At 33.8% G+C, this 22,832-nt stretch overlaps 1 protein-coding gene and 2 long non-coding RNA genes across 5 annotated transcripts; 1 reads left to right on the top strand and 2 right to left on the bottom strand.

Annotated features, from left to right (window-relative positions):
• Positions 1–1,340: 1,340 nt before the first annotated feature.
• LOC147531797 (uncharacterized) lies at positions 1,341–7,490 on the bottom strand. Of its 3 annotated transcripts, none has more exons than XR_015228356.1 (5): positions 7,200–7,490; positions 6,601–7,012; positions 5,684–6,335; positions 1,768–5,568; positions 1,341–1,561 (listed from the first exon to the last, which is right to left on the bottom strand). It is a non-coding gene; the product is annotated as an uncharacterized LOC147531797 (long non-coding RNA). The 3 variants fall into 3 exon arrangements; XR_015228355.1 differs by having other exon boundaries at positions 1,768–6,335; positions 6,601–6,662; positions 6,778–7,012; XR_015228354.1 differs by having other exon boundaries at positions 1,768–6,335.
• A 1,597-nt stretch (positions 7,491–9,087) lies between these two features.
• Positions 9,088–10,074, top strand: LOC147531796 (uncharacterized). The gene is made up of 3 exons (XR_015227297.1): positions 9,088–9,236; positions 9,641–9,681; positions 9,908–10,074. It is a non-coding gene; the product is annotated as an uncharacterized LOC147531796 (long non-coding RNA).
• A 2,644-nt stretch (positions 10,075–12,718) lies between these two features.
• On the bottom strand, positions 12,719–14,527 carry LOC147531795 (uncharacterized). Its single transcript, XM_086649836.1, has one exon. The coding sequence runs from the start codon at positions 14,525–14,527 to the stop codon at positions 12,719–12,721; it is 1,809 nt and encodes a 602-aa protein (XP_086505962.1).
• Between the last annotated feature and the right edge of the window lie 8,305 nt (positions 14,528–22,832).

Raw genomic sequence — 22,832 nt, 5'->3', positions numbered from 1 at the left:
TTCATGTAATCCTCATCGATTTACAAATAAATTAACCCCCACTATTTTCAACTATGTGTATTTATATCAACTCATATTATGTGATTCTTCTCAAGAAATCAAAATTATACCTATTATATAAAGCACAATGGTGTTTTTTGAGCAGGACCGTCGATTTATGTCTTGGATATTCGTGTTCGTAGGATTTTCATCAAGTATTTTACGATCTAACAGACCACAATATCAACATGTATACATATTTGAGTAATTAAATACTATTTCAAAGGTTACTTATGTCTTTTATGCACAACCTCTTTTCTCTTTCCAAACCAACCTCCATGTACATATCCACGAACTTCTCTTCTACGGCCAAAACTACTAAATTCAAAATTTTCTCTCACCTAAATTCCCTACCTGAACTTCTCTCCCACAGTCCCACTAAAATTGAATCTGAAAACAACTAAATAATAACTTCCTCCATTTTATCCACATTGTTATAACTACTTTTTTTAACCTCGGCCTTTGGATCTAATGACAGGTACCCGCGTGACTCCAAAAGGTTTGAAGGTGGCCACCATTATGTATGCAATTCTTCGTGCAAGCTCAACCTAACAGGATGTCAAACGACGTGATCACAAACACAACGGTACACACAAACTCGGAGAATGCGTGAAAACACTTTGCCCGTGGAATCGAGATGTGATTTACCACAACGGCGTTAGCCAAGTGGGATCTACCGCGCCCGTAGGGCGCGGTGGGAACCTAGTTGTTCAAACAACATAAAAATGTTTTGATGGTCTCTACAACCTTTTATTTAGTATATCGTGATGATTATCAAGAATATGCTTGTGGCGTTTTAGGATATAAGTGCCATTCTTATAACTGTTTATGTGATTCATCAATCTTCCTCTTGAGTCTGTATTTTACATCCTCCTGATGTAATTAATGTTATCTTTTAGATATGTAAGACAGTAAGAAAATGTATTTACTTTCATGTAATTTACAATCTCGAGAACAATAGTTTATCATATCCAAAAGTTAGGTTAGCAGACGTCGGTTAAAGTTTATTTTTCTACTTGGCTGGCTTAAAGTAATCTCGATGGGATAGGGTCTGGGTCAATGTGTTTATCTTTTAGATATGCAAAGTAAGAAAATGTATTTATAATTCATCAATCTTTCATGTGGTTTATCTGACATCAAGTAATTTTCTAATACCTGTTTATGTGATTCATCAATTTTCATATTGAATCTTTATTTTTCATCCTCTTGATGTAATTAATGTTATTTGTTAAGTGGACTCCTTGATTTTCAACAAAAAAAAAAAAAAATGGGACTCCTTGAGTCCAAATTAAAGAAAAAGATTTCACTGTGTTTTATCATAAAAATACATTAAAAAATAATGAAGTTGAAAAAAAAAAAAAAAAATCATTTATATATTAGTAAACTTAAACTTGCTTTTACAACCTCAAACTTCTACAACCACAAATTTGTTTTTACACCCAAAGACTTCAGTTGAACATGTTCCCAAAACACTTCTTGAGCATAATTCCACAAAATTTTGAGCATTTCTTCAAATACCTCACTGCAATGACAAATATAACTAAGGGGCTATACTGAGATTAAAGTAAAAATTTATCATATCCTAGCAAGATGATCAAATCCCATAACACAAAAATCTTAAGCTGTAAGCAAAAAACCCCCAGCAGTAACTAAATCTCGTAAACATCAAAATTGAATCAGGTCAACGATAGTTAAAAGAGAGAGGGAGAGAGAAATGTTTATACTTACATCTGATTGTGTTTCATTTCTTTCTGTTGGACTCGGTTGTTCACGATTTGAAGCCATTCACTTAAGACTTTACTCCACCTAAAACATAAAATATAGTAAAATCAGTCAGATATTTTGTTTGATTTCTAGTCATCCAAACTTCATTAACCAAGTCTTGTCGACCACAATCACTATCCAGAAACAACAAAAAATCATCATGAAGTTAGTATCTCAAGTGTATCTTCTCTGCATCAATAAGATATTTTGGAATGAAAGTCCATGGAATTTTAACCTTAAGAAACTCGAATAGACAATCTCATTGCATTGTTTGTCATTTAAGATTATCCGATTTTTGGGGGATCATTGAAGAAAGAGAAGAAGGTATACACACTTAGTTTCAAAAGAATTCAAAGCTACTCCACTGATCAGTGCTTCAACAATTTAAAACTAAAGAACATAAATAATAAAATGAATTAGAAATGTAGAAACATCTTATTGAAGAAGCATTTCTTCAAACACTTTCTCAGCAAAATTCCACAAAACTTCAAGAATTTCTTCAATACCTCCCTACAAATCTACAATTACAACCCACACAAAAAATTAATCAAAAAAAATCATAAACTGGAATTCATTAAATATGATTCAAAGAGGATGAATAAACTAAAAAGGAATAGAAAGGAAAAGTGGGATTTCTGAATTTTACAAAAAAAATAACTTTGCTACTTACTTTGGGTTATGATCTCAAAGAAAATTGAGTTTCAGAACTTCGAGCCTTTCTACAATATCAAAATTAAAACTAAAGATGCATTCTTGAGAGAGGGAGATTATATACCTCAAGCTCGGACAAATCAAACTATTGCATTCTTTGACTCTAGAGTTCAATAAAGTCGAATAAACAACACAAAAACTTTAATGATAGGTCAATCCTTCAAATCTGTAAGATCAACCTGCTACTATGTCATTTAAGAGTTCCATATATTGCTTCCTTCTAGTGAAAGTGATAAGTTCCTGGTAAGACATAGATAATGAGATATAGATGATCAAATGATAAGATAGACCTCCAACTAATGGTTTTGGTTTAGGAACAACGGTTGGTCTAAAACATGGAAGTCTTGATTGGTAATAAAAATCAGCGAGACAAAACAAAAACCTCTAGGAGAATTTTCATAACATGTCAACTCTTAATTAGTTAATTTCATCAAACTCGTTACCTCTCACCTTTGCAACTGAACAATAAAAATGTATTTCCATTAAAGAGAAGAAAACGATCATAACCTCTCACCTCTGCAACTGAACAATAAAAATGTATTCCCATTAAAGAGAAGAAAAAGATCATGCATTACAAAATACTACATGAACATCAAACTTGAAAATGTATTTCCTGCAAAGAGAAGAAGAAGATTAACATAAAAGTAAATCAATAGAAGGAAATAAACAAAGAGAAACTGAAACCAAGAGGAACTCAAACTGAGACAGTAAGAACTGAAAAAAATGACAAATCAAGACTAAACAATTATGTCTAAACCAACAAAAATCATTTTAAAAAGACCCCAAGAACCCTTTATTCCACATGAAAGTTCTTAATTCATATCAAAATATGTTCTTAAGTCAATAACGTATGCCAGTTCACCTGCAAATTAGTTCACTATTGGTTGTCATGGTTCAAAGGTTTGAGTATGTGACTTGTACAACCTGGATGAAATACTCCAAGTTGAAGATGAGTTCAAACACAAAAGTTAACACTAAAATAATCAAAATAACATTAACCAATTAAGTCAAGCATTACCCAAACAAATAGTACCATTACCCATGGATAGTCATGAAGAACAGTGGTAATTCTTCTCACAGACATTTTGTCGAACACCTTATTTGCAGAAATTGAAACTACAAAATATGTAAAGTGAACAAATTGTAAAAGTGAATCATTAAGAATCTATTACTTCTAATAAATGAATCTGAACAAACCCATAGATAGTCATGAAGAACAGTGGCAATTCTTCTCACAGACATTTTGTCGAACACCTTATTTGCAGAAATTGAAACTACAAAATTGTAAAGTAAACAAATTGTAAAAGTGAATCTTTAAGAATCTATTACTTCTAATATATGAATCTGCAAAAGTTGGGTTCAATTTAAGATTATCTCGATTCAAAATAACAAAAGCAGAGTTAAATTAACCCTAATAAACATGATATTCCAACAAAAGCTTGAGAAACAACAACTTTACCTTGAAATGTGAGGCTGAATGGAAGTAAGTGATCAGAGACGGAGGAATTTAATCAGAGACAAAAAGAGAAAGTAGATTGATTTTGAAAAATGTATTTCCATCAAAGAGAAGAAAACGATCATTACCTCTAACCTCTGCAACTGAACAATAAAAATGTATTTCCATTAAAGAGAAAAAAAAATCATGCATTACAAAATACTACATGAACATCAAACTTGAAAATGTATTTCCAGCAAAGAGAAGAAGAAGATTAACATAAAAGTAAATCAATAGAAGGAAATAAACAAAGAGAAACTGAAACTTGAAAAAACTGAAACCAAGAGGAACTCAAACTGAGACAGTAAGAACTGAAAAAAATGACAAATCAAGACTAAACAATTATGTCTAAACCAATAAAAATCATTTTAAAAGGACCCCAAGAACCCTTTATTCCACATGAAAGTTCTTAATTCATATTAAAAAATGTTCTTAAGTCAATAACGTATGCCAGTTCACCTGCAAATTAGTTCACTATTGGTTGTCATGGTTCAAAGGTTTGAGTATGTGACTTGTACAACCTGGATGAAAAACTCCAAGTTGAAGATGAGTTCAAACACAAAAGTTAACACTAAAATAATCATAATAACATTAACCAATCAAGTCAAGCATTACCCAAACAGATAGTACCATTACCCATGGATTGTCATGAAGAACAGTGGTAATTCTTCTCACAGACATTTGGTCGAACACCTTATTTGCAGAAATTGAAACTACAAAATTGTAAACTGAACAAATTGTAAAAGTGAATCTTTAAGAATCTATTACTTCTAATAAAAAAATCTGAACAAACCCATGGATAGTCATGAAGAACAGTGGTAATTCTTCTCACAGACATTTTGTCGAACACCTTATTTGCAGAAATTGAAACTACAAAATTGTAAAGTGAACAAATTGTAAAAGTGAATCTTTAAGAATCTATTACTTCTAATAAATGAATCTGAACAAAAGTTGGGTTCAGTTTAAGATTATCTCGATTCAAAATAACAAAAGCAGAGTTAAATTAACCCTAATAAACATGAAATTCCAACAAAAGCTTGAGAAACAACAACTTTACCTTGAAATGTGAGGCTGAATGGAAGCAAGTGATCAGAGATGGAGGAATTTAATCAGAGACAAAAAGAGAAAGTAGATTGATTTTGAAAAATGTATTTCCATTAAAGAGAAGAAAACGATCATTACCTCTCACCTCTGCAACTGAACAATAAAAATGTATTCCCATTAAAGAGAAGAAAAAGATCATGCATTACAAAATACTACATGAACATCAAACTTCAAAATGTATTTCCTGCAAAGAGAAGAAGAAGATTAAACTGAAACTGAAACTTGAAAAAACTGAAACCAAGAGGAACTCAAACTGAGACAGTAAGAACTGAAAAAAATGACAAATCAAGACTAAACAATTATGTCTAAACCAACAAAAATCATTTTAAAAGGACCCCAAGAACCCTTTATTCCACATGAAAGTTCTTAAGTCAATAACGTATGCCAGTTCACCTGCAAATTAGTTCACTATTGGTTGTCATGGTTCAAAGGTTTGAGTATGTGACTTGTACAACCTGGATGAAATACTCCAAGTTGAAGATGAGTTCAAACACAAAAGTTAACACTAAAATAATCAAAATTACATTAACCAATTAAGTCAAGCATTACCCAAACAGATAGTACCATTACCCATTGATAGTCATGAAGAACAGTGGTAATTCTTCTCACAGACATTTTGTCGAACACCTTATTTGAAGAAATTGAAACTACAAAATTGTAAAGTGAACAAATTGTAAAAGTGAATCTTTAAGAATCTATTACTTCTAATAAATGAATCTGAACAAACCCATGGATAGTCATGAAGATTAGTGGTAATTCTTCTCACAGTCATTTTGTCGAACACCTTATTTGCAGAAATTGAAACTACAAAATTGTAAAGTGAACAAATTGTAAAAGTGAATCTTTAAGAATCTATTACTTCTAATAAATGAATCTGAACAAAAGTTGGGTTCAATTTAAGATTATCTCGATTCAAAATAACAAAAGCAGAGTTAAATTAACCCTAATAAACATGAAATTACAACAAAAGTTTGAGAAACAACAACTTTACCTTGAAATGTGAGGCTGAATGAAAGCAAGTGATCAGAGACGGAGGAATTTAATCAGAGACAAAAAGAGAAAGTAGATTGATTTTGAAAAATGTATTTCCATTAAAGAGAAGAAAACGATCATTACCTCTCACCTCTGCAACTGAACAATAAAAATGTATTTCCATTAAAGAGAAGAAAAAGGTCATGCATTACAAAATAGTACATGAACATCAAACTTGAAAATGTATTTCCTGCAAAGAGAAGAAGAAGATTAACATAAAAGTAAATCAATCGAAGGAAATAAACAAAGAGAAACTGAAACTTGAAAAAACTGAAACCAAGAGGAACTCAAACTGAGACAGTAAGAACTGAAAAAAATGACAAATCAAGACTAAACAATTATGTCTAAACGAACAAAAATCATTTTAAAAGGACCCCAAGAACCCTTTATTCCACATAAAAGTTCTTAATTCATATTAAAAAATGTTCTTGAGTCAATAACGTATGCCAGTTCACCTGCAAATTAGTTCACTATTGGTTGTCATGGTTCAAAGGTTTGAGTATGTGACTTGTACAACCTGGATGAAATACTCCAAGTTGAAGATGAGTTCAAACACAAAAGTTAACACTAAAATAATCAAAATAACATTAACCAATTAAGTCAAGTATTACCCAAACAGATAGTACCATTACCCATGGATAGTCATGAAGAACAGTGGTAATTCTTCTCACTGACATTTTGTCGAACACCTTATTTGCAGAAATTGAAACTACAAATTATGTAAAGTGAACAAATTGTAAAAGTGAATCTTTAAGAATCTATTACTTCTAATAAATGAATCTGAACAAACCCATGGATAGTCATGAAGAACAGTGGCAATTCTTCTCACAGACATTTTGTCGAACACCTTATTTGCAGAAATTGAAACTACAAAATTGTAAAGTGAACAAATTGTAAAAGTGAATCTTTAAGAATCTATTACTTCTAATATATGAATCTGAACAAAAGTTGGGTTCAATTTAAGATTATCTCGATTCAAAATAACAAAAGCAGAGTTAAATTAACCCTAATAAACATGAAATTCCAACAAAAGCTTGAGAAACAACAACTTTACCTTGAAATGTGAGGCTGAATGGAAGTAAGTGATCAGAGACGGAGGAATCATGGCGTCTGTATCTTCAAAATCGGTCTTTGATGCTGATGAAGGTAATTAGGTTTCAATTGGAATTTAAGAGGGATCTACCAAGTTTCAGATCACTATAAATAAAACTAAGAAATACACCAAGAAATTGGGAATGATGTTTTGAATCAAAAAGAGAGAAAGAGAGAGAGGGAGAAAGGAAAGATAACCTCTCCCTAAACTGTTTTGAGAAAAAGTCGAGTAAAGGGGAGAGACGAAGTTGGGTTCGTGTGAAGCGAGAGAGTGTGGGAGGTTTTTTGTGCAAATGACAAAAAATAACCTCTTTTAGGGAATTTAATTACACAAACCTTTGATCGTTAAAGATTTTAGAATAATTTCAACCGTCAGATGCGAAAACCACACAAATAATTGATGGACAGACTTATCCCCTGGATAACTGACTGAGCTGTTTTAATATAATAGATTGTAACAGTTGAATAGATAATTTACATTCAGAAAAAACAATAATTATACATTAAACAACCAAGAGGAGAATACTACGCTATTTACATTTAGAAAAAAAAAAGAGAATTACATTTAAAAAAGAAAAATAATATTTTATTGAAGCCTGAACTATAAAATAGATGTGAGAAGTTGTTTTATATATTTTAGTGACAAGATATCTATTTTAGTGACAAGATATCTCGCAAGAGTCCTATTTATATATTTTTCAAAGTAGTTACTTTGGGAAGTTTTTCATAAAAAATAAACCAATGTGGAAGAGGGATTTTCTCCCCACTAATTTCTCTTCCTCCCACGATCTTCTCCCATAATTGTTGGGTATATAATAAATGCCAACAATACCTTGATAATCTCTAATACAAATGAGGGTGTAAAAGTCTAATGGTAGTTTAAAGTAATTAGACTTAATTATTGCCAATAATACCCTTTTGGTTTGATTCGAATTACAAAAAGAGGATTTCACATCAACCGCGTGATGCGATCTATGTTAAACTCCTAACAAAAATGGACGGTCAAACTTATCCCATGAATAACCGACTGACCTGTTTTAATATATAAGATTGTAACAGTTGAATAGATAATTTACATTCAGAAAAAACAATAATTATACATTAAACAACCAAGAGGAGAATACTACGCTATTTACATTTAGAAAAGAAAAGAGAATTACATTTAAAAAAAATTATTGAAGGCTGAACTATAAAATAGATGTGAGAAATTGTTTTATATATTTTAGTGACAAGATATCTCGCAAGAGTCCTATTTATATATTTTTCGAAGTAGTTACTTTGGGAAGTTTTTCATAAAAAATAAACCGATAAAGAATGTGGAAGAGAGATTTTCTCCCCCACTAGTTTCTCTTCCTCCCACGATCTTCTCCCATAATTGTTGGGTATATAGTAAATGCCAACAATACCCTGATAATCTCTAATACAAATTAGGGTATAAAAGTCTAATGGTAGTTTAAAGTAGTTAGAACTTAATTATTGCCAATAATACCCTTTTGGTTTGACTCGAATTACAAAAAGAGGATATCACATCAACCGCTGGATGCGATCTATGTTAAACTCCTAACAAAAATGGACGGTCAAACTTATCCCATGAATAACTGACTGACCTGTTTTAATATATAAGACAGTTATTTCTTTTGGAACTTATCCCATGAATTGTATTCCTTAAATCTCTCCCTCTCCCTCGGCAGTTATTTCTTTTGGAACTAATACTCTCAATTTGCTAATCAATTTTTACCACTAATAAGGTTTCTAATTTTTCTACCGTTTTCCACCACTATTTAAGGTATTTGCTGTTAAATTGTTTTCTTTTGTTTGGTTTGTGATCTTTAGAATTCATGGAAGTTTGCTTTATGTGATTGGAATGATAACAATTTATTTGATTTGTCAATGATTTAAAGTTTTCCCATGTTTTTTTTAGGGAGATAGGAGATAAAGAAAATGATTTGATGGAGAAGAGGAGAGAAGATTCTACATTTTAGTACAATTAAGCATCTTGGTATGTAAGTTTTTGTACATTACCTGTTTGCCAGAAGGTCTCCATAACATTTCTATTTTATGTTTGACCTTTTTGTTCGTACAGGGGGTGATAAATGGATTCTTATAGTGGGCCTAAATATGAAACTTGATATGGTCTTCTAATGATTTTACTCTTACCGCTTCAATTTCTTATGATTTTATGTTTCTCTAGGGTGCACATGTTAATAGTTTGCTCCTATTGTAATTGTAATCTTTCATTCAATTCCCTTGCTCTCTAAGTTTCATAGTAGCAAAAGAGTTTGTATATATTTTGGTTCTTCAATTTGCTTGCTTTAAATGTGTCTCTTTTGGGTTGAAGTAAAACTGTTCTAGGTAACATCTACATGTTGTTAATGAAATTTAATTTCCTTTTATTATATACAGTTACTGAAGTTGATTCTCACTCATTAACAAACATCAACCAGGTAAAAAGATCTCTACTTCACTCATTCTATGTCACTTTTTTTTTTTTTTTGTTTATTTCTATTCATATAAGTTTCTTTTGCTTCCATGTGAGTTTCTTCTCTTTTTGTTGGTTTATATGTTTTAAAAGCGATGGAGAGGTGCTGTTTATCTTCTTGAATTTATTTAGGAGTTCAAAAAATTTTCGAAGAACGCTCAAATCGATCTTTTCGCTATTTTTTTTCGCAGTGAAGAAATAATAGCCATTATTTTGCGAAGAATGGAGGAAATTACAAATTGAAGGTCTAGAGCTATTTTTGTTCTCGCTCTTTTGTGAATTATGTTGGGAACATGTTAGGATTTTAATGTATTTGAAATTTGAAGACACGTATTACTTCAGTTTTGTATCAGTTGCTCTTTTTGTTCTCCATTCCCTTTAATCATCTTGATGTTCAAATTAGGTTCTTGATTTGTTTATATTTTTCGTATGTAAACACATGTACTCTTTTTCTTAAGAGAAAAAATAATTAATAGAAACCAATGTACTTTTCGAAAAAATGATTTATTAGAACCTTCTATATAAGTAACAAGTCAAAGATAGGATATTCATAATATTTTCATATATTTAGTGTTAGTTAATGTTCATGAAAAGCTAGGTGTCCACTGTCTCCTACGACCGCGGTAGATCTCTTTTGGCTAACGCCTTCGAGACTGCATCTTAGTGGTGCACGTTTATCGAGGTGCCTATACCGAGACGTTTATGTATCGCGAAATTCATCTTTAGACCATCTCGGATTAGACAGAGTTGTAATTCGCATAACAAATGCAATTGAGCTATGTATTGTGTGTTCCTTCAAGATTTTTCGTATGTGAACACATGTACTCTTTTTCTTAAGAGAAAAAATAATTAATAGAAACCAATGTACTTTTCGAAAAAATGATTGATTAGAACCTTCTATATAAGTAACAAGTCACAGATAGGATATTCATAATATTTTCATATATTTAGTGTTATTTAATGTTCATGTAAAGCTAGGTGTCCACCGTCTCCTACGACCGCGGTAGATCTCTTTTGGCTAACGCCTTCGAGACTGCGTCTTAGTGGTGCACGTTTACCGAGGTGCATATACCGAGACGTTTATGTATCACGAAATTCATCTTTAGACCATCTCGGATTAGACAGAGTTGTAATTCGCATAACAAATGCAATTGAGCTATGTATTGTGTGTTCCTTCAAGATTAGTTTAATTTATGTCTCTTTATTATTATTATAATATCTCTCCGTCTCTGTCTCTTTATTTTTTTTATTTTTGTTCAAAGTTCAATTGAATACCAAATCAGAAGATGAAAAAAACACAAATTTCGAAGATTCGTGGTTTTTAAAGTAATTATTTCTTCATTTTCTTTTTACATGTTAGTGTTCTTGATTTGTTGCCTTCAAATCTGTAATGTTTTTATTTCTTCAATGTTTACGTTTGTCTTCATTATGTATTCCTATTTTGAAATAAATTTGAACTTCTTCTCACTATCTCTCACAAAGTTTGGACTTTAGTTAATATCTGTTCACTTTTCTTTGAAATTTACATTTTAATTTGTAGAGCATGAAAATGCGATGGAAAATTGAGAAAGTTAGACGAAATAAAGACATTCGTGGTTTTTAATGTAATTTTTTCTTCTCTTTCTTTTTACATGTTAGTGTTCATGATTTGTTGCCTTCAACTCTGTAATGTCCTTATTTATTCAATGTTTACGTTTGTCTTCATTATGTATTACTGTTTTTAAATAAATTTGAACTTCTTCTCACCATCTCTCACAAAGTTTGGACTTTAGTTAATATCTTTTCACTTTTCTTTGAAATTTACATTTTAATTTGTAGAGCATGAAAATGCGATAGAAAATTGAGAAAGTTAGACGAAATATGTGTAGTTATTGGTATTTCTTATTGATTAGATAGATAATTGACAAGTTGATATGTTATTGTCAATTTTACTCATTCGAAATTTTAAATTATGTGAGATTGGTTCGTTCATATCTGTCATAAAATTCTCATTGTTTAACCGGTTTAATTGTTTTATTATATTTTTAGTTCAAACTCAGAAATATCAAGAGATTTATTAATTTGTGTATTCTTCATAAAATTTCATAGTCATGTCAAACTTTATTGTTCTATGATTGAGATAATATGTTGGGACACGTGTTTCAACTCTTTGCCTTTTATGGACATATTATCAATGATATCATCTCGACATTTTATCTCTTTTCTCTTCAAGCATTGCAACAACATTTTACTTTTGTCTTCAACTAGGTGTCCACTGCGTCCTACGGACGCGGTAGATCCTTTTTAGCTAACGCCTTTGTCATTTTATCCGTCATGGTTGACCACGCTTCAGTGGTGTGTGTTTCTCGAGGTTGTGCATATTTAGATACGAATAAATCACGAATTTCAAATCTACACTATCGAAGATGACGCAATTCTATGTGAATCACAGATCCCTGTATAATGTTGGATGGTGTAGAAATGAAATTCGTGATTAATTCGCATCTAAATATGCACAACCTCGAGAAACACACACCACTGAAGCGTGGTTGACCACGACGGATATAATGACAAAGGCGTTAGCCAAAAGGGATCTACTGCGTCCACACCTAGTATATATATATATATATATATATATATATATATGTGTGTGTATGTAGTTTTGTTTGTCAACACGAGCCACTATTTCCTAAAAGTTGAAAATACATTATATCATATCATCTTTCAACTGACATCATCAACAATTTGAACCACGACATATCATAGAAAATTTGATGTAATGCAACACTGACTACCAATTAACTAATTCATTTATCTTTACCCTTGACCAACAAAATTGGGTTCAAAATTTACTACATGAAAACCTTTACAAATTTATAAAGAAATAAGTAGGTGAGACATCTCATGTCCATCAACAATTAGTGGAAACCCCATTATAATGAATAGAATATATATTTTAACTTGCAGAAAATGCAATTCAACATTTCTATCCTCCTGACTTGAATGTCTGTTGTCTTTAGATATTAATTGTACATACAAATATCACAAAATATCGAACTATACATGTTCGTAATAAGACTGTATATTGAAGATGTTATTGTATTTAATATGTCTAGTGACACGTCACTCTCGTTTAAGAATTTAGCAAGCCATAATTCATCATCTTCATCCTCTGCTAAATAGATCTGATGTTGCACCACTGAAGGACTTATTCCCTTAATATCAACTGATGAGTTAGGTACTAATGGTTTGACTTCTAAAGGTTCAGGTTTGGCTTTCCACTTGAGGTGATCTAAAATTGGGGTTGATTCTAAGACAACATTTACTTCCTGGACATCTTCTTCCTTAGCAGCTGACTCAAAGTAAGCCAAAAGGAGCTCTAGTGGATCTTGAGATAATGTGGTTGGTAGAAAATCTTGAATTAACAACTCAATTAGGTCTGCCTCATCAAATTTGTCAGGATTAGATGCGCGCAGTCCAACATTAAAAATGTTTAATTCGACTTTCATGCTAACAAATGACATACTCAACAACCTGCTTCTACAAAAAATGATTGCATTTGACGTAGCAAGGAATGGCCGACCTAAGATAATTGGGCTTTGGCTATTGACATTTTCGACTGGCTCAGTATCTAAGACTATGAAGTCAACAGGAAAAATGAGATCACCCACTGTAATTAATACATCCTCAACAATACCACGTGGACGTCTTACAGAACGAACAGCTAATTGAAGCATTACAGATGTGGATTTCATCTCCCCTAGTCCTAGCTGTAAATATATTGTGTTTGGCAAAAGGTTGACACTGGCACCCAAATCAAGTAAAACACGCTCTATGTGATGATCTCCTATAGTGCAGGGAAGTATCGGGCTACCAGGGTCTTTATACTTAGGAGGGAGTTTCTGCTCTTTAATGATAGAGCTGACATTCTCAGTTAGAAAAACCTTCTTGTGTACTTGTGGCTTACGCTTATGAGTACGTAATTCCTTTAGGAGTTTTGCATAAGCAGGAATCTGCTTGATTGCATCGAGTAATGGAATGCTAATTTTTACTTCTTTGAGAATATCTATCAATTCATTAGAATTTGTACTCTTTCTATCCGCAACTAACCTTTCACGAAAAGGAGCTGAAATGGTACGGGTCCTCTCAGGTGAACTCTTGTCTATACACTTAGGAGGTGGCTCACTATCTATTAGATCCTTGGTGGGTGAGGTGGTAGTAGTTTTACGCTTTTCAGATTCTTCCTCCTCATCACCTATAACTTTTCCATTCCTAAGTGTAAAGATCGCTTGTACTTGCTCTTTTATCTTAGAAGAGTTAGGTTCAAACACTCCATATGGGTTTGGTTGAGGTTGGCTAGGGAATTTACCTGGTTCCCTCGCACTTAGTGTATTTGTCAATTGACCTATTTGTGCCTCTAACTTTAGAATGGACTGAGCTTGGGAGTTCATCATCTGAGTTGTTGTTTCTTGGAACCGAGCATTACTCTGGGCGAGTAATGATAGAGATTCCTCTAAAGACAACAACTTTTGTTGAGTAGGAGGGTTTTGGACAATTGGTTCTTTAGGAAAACCAGGAGGAGTAAGAATATTCTCAAATTGAGTGATATGAGTTTGTCCGTTGGACCATGAGAAATTAGGATGCTTTCTCCACCCTGGGTTGTAGGTGTTAGAGAATGGATCAAACCTTTGTTTGTTCTCATACCCTTGATTCTGATAGAGAGCATTGGCTTGTTCATGTTCACTAAAGAATAAGGTGCATCGGTTACCCGTGTGTGTAGGATCTCCACAAACCGAACATGGGTAGCTTACTGGATCATTTCCTACACTCATAACCGGATTTGGTGTGCCCCTAGACTCAACAGAAGACTTTTGTTTACCTATTTCAACGGCCTCTAATCTTTTTGCTAAATCGACAAAAGCTGGATGGGATTCCATATGGTATATGCCCCCTTGTTAGCTACAGTCCTCCTTGGCTCTTTAAAGGGTTCCCATTGGTGAGATTTCTCTGCCACATCATAGAGGTACTCCATTGCCTTTTCCGTTGTTTTATTCACAAATCCACCATTGCAGAATGGCTCAACCATCGTTTTAGTTTGATAATCTAGTCCATCATAGAGAATCTGGACAAATCGTATTTTCTCAGAACCATGGTGAGGGCATTGTAAGAAGAGGTTGTTAAACCTCTCTAAATAACTACTAAAGGACTCTCCATCTTGCTGCACAAAACCTGCAAGATTTTGCCTAATGGTAGCAGTTTTGTGTTTAGGGAAGAATTTTTGAAGAAAAGTTGTGGTTAACTTTTCCCAATGACTGATCGACTCGGGTTGCAAAGCGTGCAACCAAGATTTAGCTTTCTCTTTCAAAAAGAAGGGAAACAACCTCAGTTTTAACTCATCCTCAGACGTATCTCTATATTTCATGGTTGAACAAATCTCCTCAAATTCCCTAATATGGTGATAGGGATTCTCATTTTCCGCACCACGAAAAATAGGCAACATTTGGATCATACTCGGTTTTAGCTCAAAATGAGTTGTGGTGAAAGGCAACTGAATACACGACGGGCGACTAGTCCTTGTGGGGTACATGTACTCTCTTAGGGTTAGTGGAGCATTTAGAATCCTACGTTAATCTATGTTCTCACCCATTACTTCAACAAATTCACCTACTTGATCTCTTTTAATGAAACGACCTAAGTGATCACGAGGTCTAGGTGGCATAAACTGACACGGACAGAGAAGGGAATATTTTGTTTTTCGAAAATCAAGGATTCACGACGAAGATCCTAAGGAAACAAACACAATCAAGCTGAGTTCACCAAGCAACCTAAACAGAATCTAGCAACAAGTTATTAGACGTAGATTTAGTGAATGGCTTGTCAGATTTGCCTAGTAATCTAGACAACTCCTACTTCGCCACAATACTTGAACTATGACTGTTATAAGGGTTACTCGATCCAAGTAGACGGTAAACAATTCTCCAGGAAGACAGCCAGCTATGAAAGCTGAAAATAACCGTCTTCCTTCGGCAACGTTTTCTCTTCTCGAGGCGGCCTTTTTGACAAGAATTGCCAAACACGTTTTCCTCTGAGAATGCCCAGATAAAAATCGAGTTCTAGAGTTGTTTATGAAGGTCCTATGAGCTCGATACCTAGGGTCACTGTCTAAATCAGACTTTAATTTTTTAACGAGGCTTAGGATCGCGTATGTTGTTTCCTAATTGAGCAAGAGTTCGGTGATGAAATCCGACTCCTATCTTGTAATTGAGTTCGTGCCCTTACTAGAATGCTTACACTAAACTGTTCGGCAAAACAATTAGGCAGACGAATTCACACAATTACCCACTGACAGGGGATTCGTGGGTGATCAGACAAGTTACCTCCTGTTCTAGACGGGCGACGACCCAGACCACTCTTTCCTCAAGTGTTTGAATCCGAGGCTTCTTTTTTTTCACCTCTTGCTAAATTGAAACAATCACAAATAACCAGAATTTAGAAAGCTTCTAAAAAAAAACTAGAAAAAAATAATTTTTTTTAAAGCAAATCAATTCCTAAACTATTAGTTTAAAAATCAATTCCAAATTAAGAAACAATTCCTAAAAACACATCCACGGAAGCTGCGCCAAAAACATGATGTGAAATCTAAAGAACCTAAATACTAGGCTAAATAGACCAAATTAAAACTCGCAAGTGCACGAACCGTATGTCAATATGGTGCATATTGCGAAGTCCACCCCACAAGGATTTGTTCGGAATTAAGTCTAAACCTAAAACTAACTAATAAACTAGGAAATAAAATAGTTGATTTTCAGAAGATGTTGGAAGAACTAAAAATTGGAGAATTGGAAAACGAAATAAAGTTGTGAGGAAAACTATAAGTTGGTAAATCTAGGATATTGGAATTAACTACTAACAATCATATTCGAATCTAATATGTAATTGAAATTATTATCCTTCTTTGATAACTCAAAAATTGTTAAAAATCAATCTTCAATTTTCGGAAGATAAAACAATAAAAGACCCTTCTCAATTAACTAAACCCATAACCCACTTCACTTAAAATATATTGCAATTCAAATCCAAGTTGTTAGTTTATTAGACTAACTGAAGTACGATTAATTGTAAAACGTTAAGGCACATTAAAAGAGATAATAAAATAAATACGATACTAGAATTCAAATACTCTTGTTAGGGTTTCATCCTCTATCCTAGTGGAAGAGTTAGAAATACATGGATATTAAATACATGGTTCAATTAATGATAAACAAGTAAAGGAAGAGATAGAAAGATAAAACCGAATTGATAATTGATGAAGCCCGTTACTTCCGTCTTTCTCCAAAACTTGTCTTCAATTGTAGCTCAAGAATCTCCCAAAGTTATAATCCAAAAGAAGCTAATGAGTCTCTTGTATTGTTCCTCTAATATTGCACTCAATGTTGGTGGTGGAGTTGTGTTTTAATCCCTTGACTTGGTCCTCCTTTTATAATGTCCCAATAGACATAGATTTAGAAACTCATTAATTGGGCAATAACAGAAAATTGGAAATAATAAACCGCCTTCCATATGAATCACCGGCTCACTGCTGTTTTAGAAGTAATGTTTCCTAACGGCGCCCAGAGGTACGGATCTGAGTACCCTTAAAAAGATGCCAAGAGCACTGTTCAGGGGCGCCTACAGAATAACCTCTTGGTGACTCATGTCTTCACGTGGACAGCAAAAGTGAACTTTAATTATTTTGTTTCCAATTCAAAACTTCTTCACTATTTCATGTTTAGCCTCCAAAATGTAACTTCTTGCGAAATGCATCCCAATCTAATGATTCTTTTGAACGGATTCAACCATTATGCATCAAATCACAATTTTATTTTAATATCTTCACCAACTTCTTATAACTAATAACTTCTTTATATTTTTTAGAGTTTCCTACAAAAACCATGTAACGTACTTAATTAAAACGAAACTAACACGTAAAGACTGTAAAATAAAGCCCAAAAAATGGAGTACTTTACGTACTCATCACTTAGCCCGTGCAACAAGCTGTTAAACCTCTAGGTTACCCGAGAGGGCGAGTTTTGTCTCGTGAGGGTTTGTAGTGAATATACCCACAAAATTCAAAAATCTCAAAAATGCAGAAGGGTCTAAATGGACTAAAAATGTTTATCCGGTAGATTTTCGAAAGTTAATAGAAATGAAATCTAAGTCGACCAGACCATACGAATGCTAAAAACTTTTTCACTAGTAATCAAGGCCATTTTTAGCTACATCAAACGCTATAAGTGACCAGCCAATATGAGTATCATCTCGGTTCTGAAAAGAGAAGACTTTGGTTACTTTATCGATACATTTCGCCTCGACTACTGCCTCACGGTCATACACTCAAAAAATTAAAGTCACTAAAAAATGGTTCACTATATGTGTTCGTATGAATATGAAGGAAAACTCAACACATTAAAAAGACGGACTAAATTTTGTCAACGACTGATCTCATAGGAAGGAAACAACCACTAATACGGGACAAGAAAGCTTACCAACTCTTCTCACTTGATCAACTATCTAACAATGCTTTCTAGAGGTCAATAGGCTCTAATGAGGATATGACTAAAACTCATGAGTACTCGACGTCGTCAAAAATTTCTTCAAAGGATAAACACTTAAACTAAACAAACATTTTTTTTCTTTTTTCTTTTTTTTTTCATAGGACACATAATACAAAAATCACTTTCTTGGTACTACTCTTTCCTTTGGTAGACTTCTCTATACTTTGCTTGATGCCTTATTCTCAGGGTTCTAAATAATGATGAGGTTCCTATCTTCCTCTAGTTGACACTGTTTTCAAGTTTCCAGACTACAAGAGAAAGGGTTGCTTCCTGATGACATCCCTAGTGATTGTAAAATTTGAACTCAAGAGATCAAATGAGTTCTTCTTTCAATATTGCGAGGTTGAGTAGCTCTTCATTCTACTCAGAATTAGCTCAGAAGAGATCACTCAAAACAAAAAGAAAGGCTCAGAATCTCACATAGTTTAAGTCTCCACTAATGATCAATTAAGTTCTCTCAGAAAAGTCAACTCTTCACCTATCTAACACTCACATGGCTAGTGCACAGACAACTTCAAGACTCGAAATTCGTGGAAAAACCTTTAGCAGAAGTATAGTACAACCAACTAGACTTTATGACCATTAACAAACAAAAACAACTAGCCTCACTTTTTTCAGTCCAAAAATTTAAATTTTGAAAAATTTTGAACCCTTTTGAATTTTCGAAATAAGGACTTAGCAGAAAAATTCAATCCTTTATCCCCAAACTTAAATTGAACATTGTCCGCAATGTTCTGAAGACTATGCAAAAATAACAGGGTGAATGGAAAGATATTACCAAATTCAGATGTCCCATGCATGGGTTGCCTCCCAGAAAGCGCTAAGTTTAACGTCTTCAGCCAGACGATAAAGATGTTTCAACAATCCTTAAGAAACAACTCCATAAACCAATAGGCGAAACATCTCGGGATGTACCCAAGACACGAAGTGTTTAGTGAATGATAATCTCACACTTGTGTAAATATGTTGCAGTACCCGTGAGACTATCGTGATCAGATAAGAATCCTCAAACTTAGACGACAAAAAGGTCGTTAAGTTTGGTAATGGACTAGAACAACTATAGTCCTGATAGAAAGGATCTATGTATGACGGAGAACCTAAGTGAGAGATTTCATAAAATTCCAAACCTGCTCCCGAGGGACACGATGCAAGAGGATCTTGAGGACTATCAAAGACACCCAGAGTTAAACCAGAGACTTCCAAAATAGGTACACTGAGTTCTTCTAAAGGAATCACTCGACTACCAGATTCAAGATCCCTAAAAATCGGTTTAAATGAACCTTCTATACTCTCTCTTATCCTGATGTATTCAGGGTCCCTAAAGGCATGTAGATCTTCCCATAAGTCAAGTGAGTTAATGGTCTGATTCAACAAGTCAAGTAGCCATGACTCGTCATCTTTGGTTGTGGAATGACTCTCAAGTTTATCCACAAGAGCATGGAAATGGGATGACGGTGTCGACACTGAAGATAACACAACCTCGACTTTTTGCTCTTCTGAAAGGGGCATAAAAGTCACCTCAGAATGAACAATGGGTTCATACGGTGGGACTTGTGCCTCTAGGGTTGGCAAAGTACTCGACTCAGACTCAAATAACGAGGTAGACTCCGATATGTTATCTATCTCATTAATAATACCCTCCTCATCTAAGCTCAAAAGGTCTAATAGAATTTCTAAAGGATCTCTCGACTCAGTCGTTGGTAATGCATCTTGAACTAATAGCTCTACCAAGTTCAACCCCACTAAACTCATCTATGTCATCGGGATGAAGCCCCGCATTAAAAATGATAATGGTAAATGAATTGATGGGAGAAGTAGCCTAGGGTTTTGGATCCGTTACAATCAAACACAGATATTCACTCAAATCTTATTTTTTTCTTGTCTCACCTCAATTGATTCTCTACGATTCTAACTATTGCCTATCAATTATGAAGTATTTGTCATTAAAGAATCTAACCTAAATATGACGAATCAAGATGTATGAAGTATAGGTAATGAAAGATTCAAACACACTTTCAACATTCGCCTATTAACTAAGAAGCATTAGTTATTAAAGATACACCTAAACATGACTAATCAAATCAGAAATATAACCGAAGAAGAAGTTATGAATAATTTTCGATAATCCAGCAATTGAATTTATCTTTCAAAGTATTAAGATAATAAGTCAATATTCATGTAAAACGTTAATTTCATCGAAACCCTAGACTAAAGGAACTTAGCTACTCATCACTAAAGAGATCATACTCATGGTGGGAGAAATAAAAATCAATAAAATAAGAGAGGGAGAAAGAATCGACAAAGAAACAACCTTTTTCTCTCAAATTTTCCTCTGGCAGCCAAACAGAGCCTTAGGGAAGTGTATTTTCCTTCTGTTTTTGCTATTTTCCAGATAGACAGACCAAACAGACCCTAAAAGAAATCGATTTTCTAGTCTTCTTGGAAATGACTTCCATGTGGGAAAATTATTTTCTCACTGTTTTTCTCGTCTTCCCCAACTCTTTTTCTCTTTTTTTTTTTCTGAAAACTCTTCCTTTATCTCTCCACAATTCAAAAAGAAACCAGCAATGAACACAATCCTTTTCTATCTCGCTATTCATTCTCTCTGTTTTTCTTCTCTTTCTCACAAAATAATTAATACAGAAAAAGAATAATGAAGATGAATAACCACTTATTTTATTTGACTGCCCTCTTTCTCCTACTACAATCACTCTTTCTCTCTCTATTAATCTCTCTTTCTCTCACAAAAAGAAAAGATTTCCAGAACAAGAAGAAAGTAAAAAATGATGAAGCTTTTTTGTTAGTTCCTCTTCTGGCCGAATCTCAATGTGATTCTTTCTGCTAAAACCGAGTTCCTCTCCATTTGCTGCCTTCTCTGTTATATAGAAGTAATAAGAAGAAGAAGAATAACCAATCTTTCTTTCCTTCTCTTGTAAATCTCCAACTCACAAATTTCCCATTGAAGATTTCAGATTAAGTCGGTAACCTTGCGGCACGCTTCATACGGATCCCAAGTTAATGATACATAAATTGGCTTTGCTTACCCAGACCTCCAACTCTCCATACGAATCCAAGGGCAGATCTGGTTATGTCTGAGGTAGGGAAGGGTTGGAGCTCTTTAGATGATCTTACCGACCTCCCGATTTTGAGATTTGGTGGAAAACCTCTTTGTGCTCAGCGTCTTGCTGTCTTGAGACGGGTTGACCAATTCGGCTTTGGTCTTTTCTTGACTTATTGACGATAGTCAACGAGTGACCATTTTATGTATCATCAAGAGTGAACCATTATTATCCATTTTGGAGTGATTTCATGTTTGAGAGTGTATGACCGTGAGGCTAAGGTCAAGGCGAAATGTACTAAGATAGGAATCGAGGTTTTCTGATTTTGGATTTAGATGATGTTCCTTATGGTTGGAGACTTACATTTTAGGATGAGACTACTAGTGGGGAGACTCTTAGCATTTGTAGTCATTTATTGATCTCAATTCATGTGTTTAGCATGCTTCAGTTTTTCACATGTTATTGTCGTGTCTACATCGATGATTATACTTTTTTGTTTTTTGAATCTTGGATTTTGTGAGTATATTCACTACAAAACCTCACGAGACAAAACTCGTCCTCTAGGGGTCACCTAGAGGTTTAACGGCTTGTTGCATATGCTAAGTGCAACCAAGATTCCTCTAAAGTGACTTAGGTTTTTTACTTTATTGTTTTGTTTTATTTGTTTGCTTATGGACTAGCAAAGCATAAGTTTAGTGAAGTTCGTTTCTTTCGACCATAACGGTCTCTTTCGATCAACTGAAAATGCCACATTTACATCACTTAATTTTGATGAGTTAGTCCGTTTCGTTTTTATTTCTAATAATTTATGTGTTTTTCTTGTTAGGTAGCTTATCTAGAGTAATTCATCACATTTTCATCTCATGTGGACGAGACCTGAAAAAAATACCATGTATATTATGGTCAAAATTAAAAGTCAAATGACAAGTGGAGTCAATGGTGAATCCGACGGTAACAAAGGAACTCGAATCGGAGCTCAGATGGGGAAGTTATGAAGGAAGTCGAGGGACATTTTAGTCTTCTTTGGAATTAGAGAAGTAGAGATATATGATGAAGACACCCCTTGGGTTTTAAACTACAATCAAAACCCAAACCCAAAAGAAACCCAAAGAAGAAGAAAGCCAAGTCAAGGGTTTGGCCGAAGTCAAAGATGTTAGACCCAAGTCCAAGGTTGGTTATTTTTTGTGGTAGAAAAGAAAAGGAACAAGTCTGATTTGAGGCAGAGGAGTGATCAAGAGCTCAGAAAATTGATGTACACAAAAAGGGTACACCCGAAAGTATATGAACGTCAAGTAATAACCCGGCAAGACCGGAGTCGATCCACAGAGACTAGTCAAATCTATTCTCGATCTAACACTAGTAAAATAATAAAAGATTTCGAGTTTTGTGATGATGGTGAAATAAAAAATAGATTATCGTAAGAAAATTAATACGAGGAAAGATCTAAAGTTTCAGAATCCACCACATAAATCACTTTTATCTAA

Source organism: Eschscholzia californica, unplaced genomic scaffold (genome assembly GCF_041429995.1).
Source record: "Eschscholzia californica isolate CP2 unplaced genomic scaffold, dmEscCali1.0.p SCAF_6, whole genome shotgun sequence".
NCBI classification, from domain to species: Eukaryota; Viridiplantae; Streptophyta; class Magnoliopsida; order Ranunculales; family Papaveraceae; genus Eschscholzia; species Eschscholzia californica.
This window is presented reverse-complemented; position numbering and strand designations above follow the sequence as displayed.

Excerpts from the sequence above, each read along its gene's own strand:
- LOC147531795 (XM_086649836.1), bottom strand. The coding sequence starts at position 14,527 with ATGAGTGTAGGAAATGATCCAGTAAGCTACCCATGTTCGGTTTGTGGA.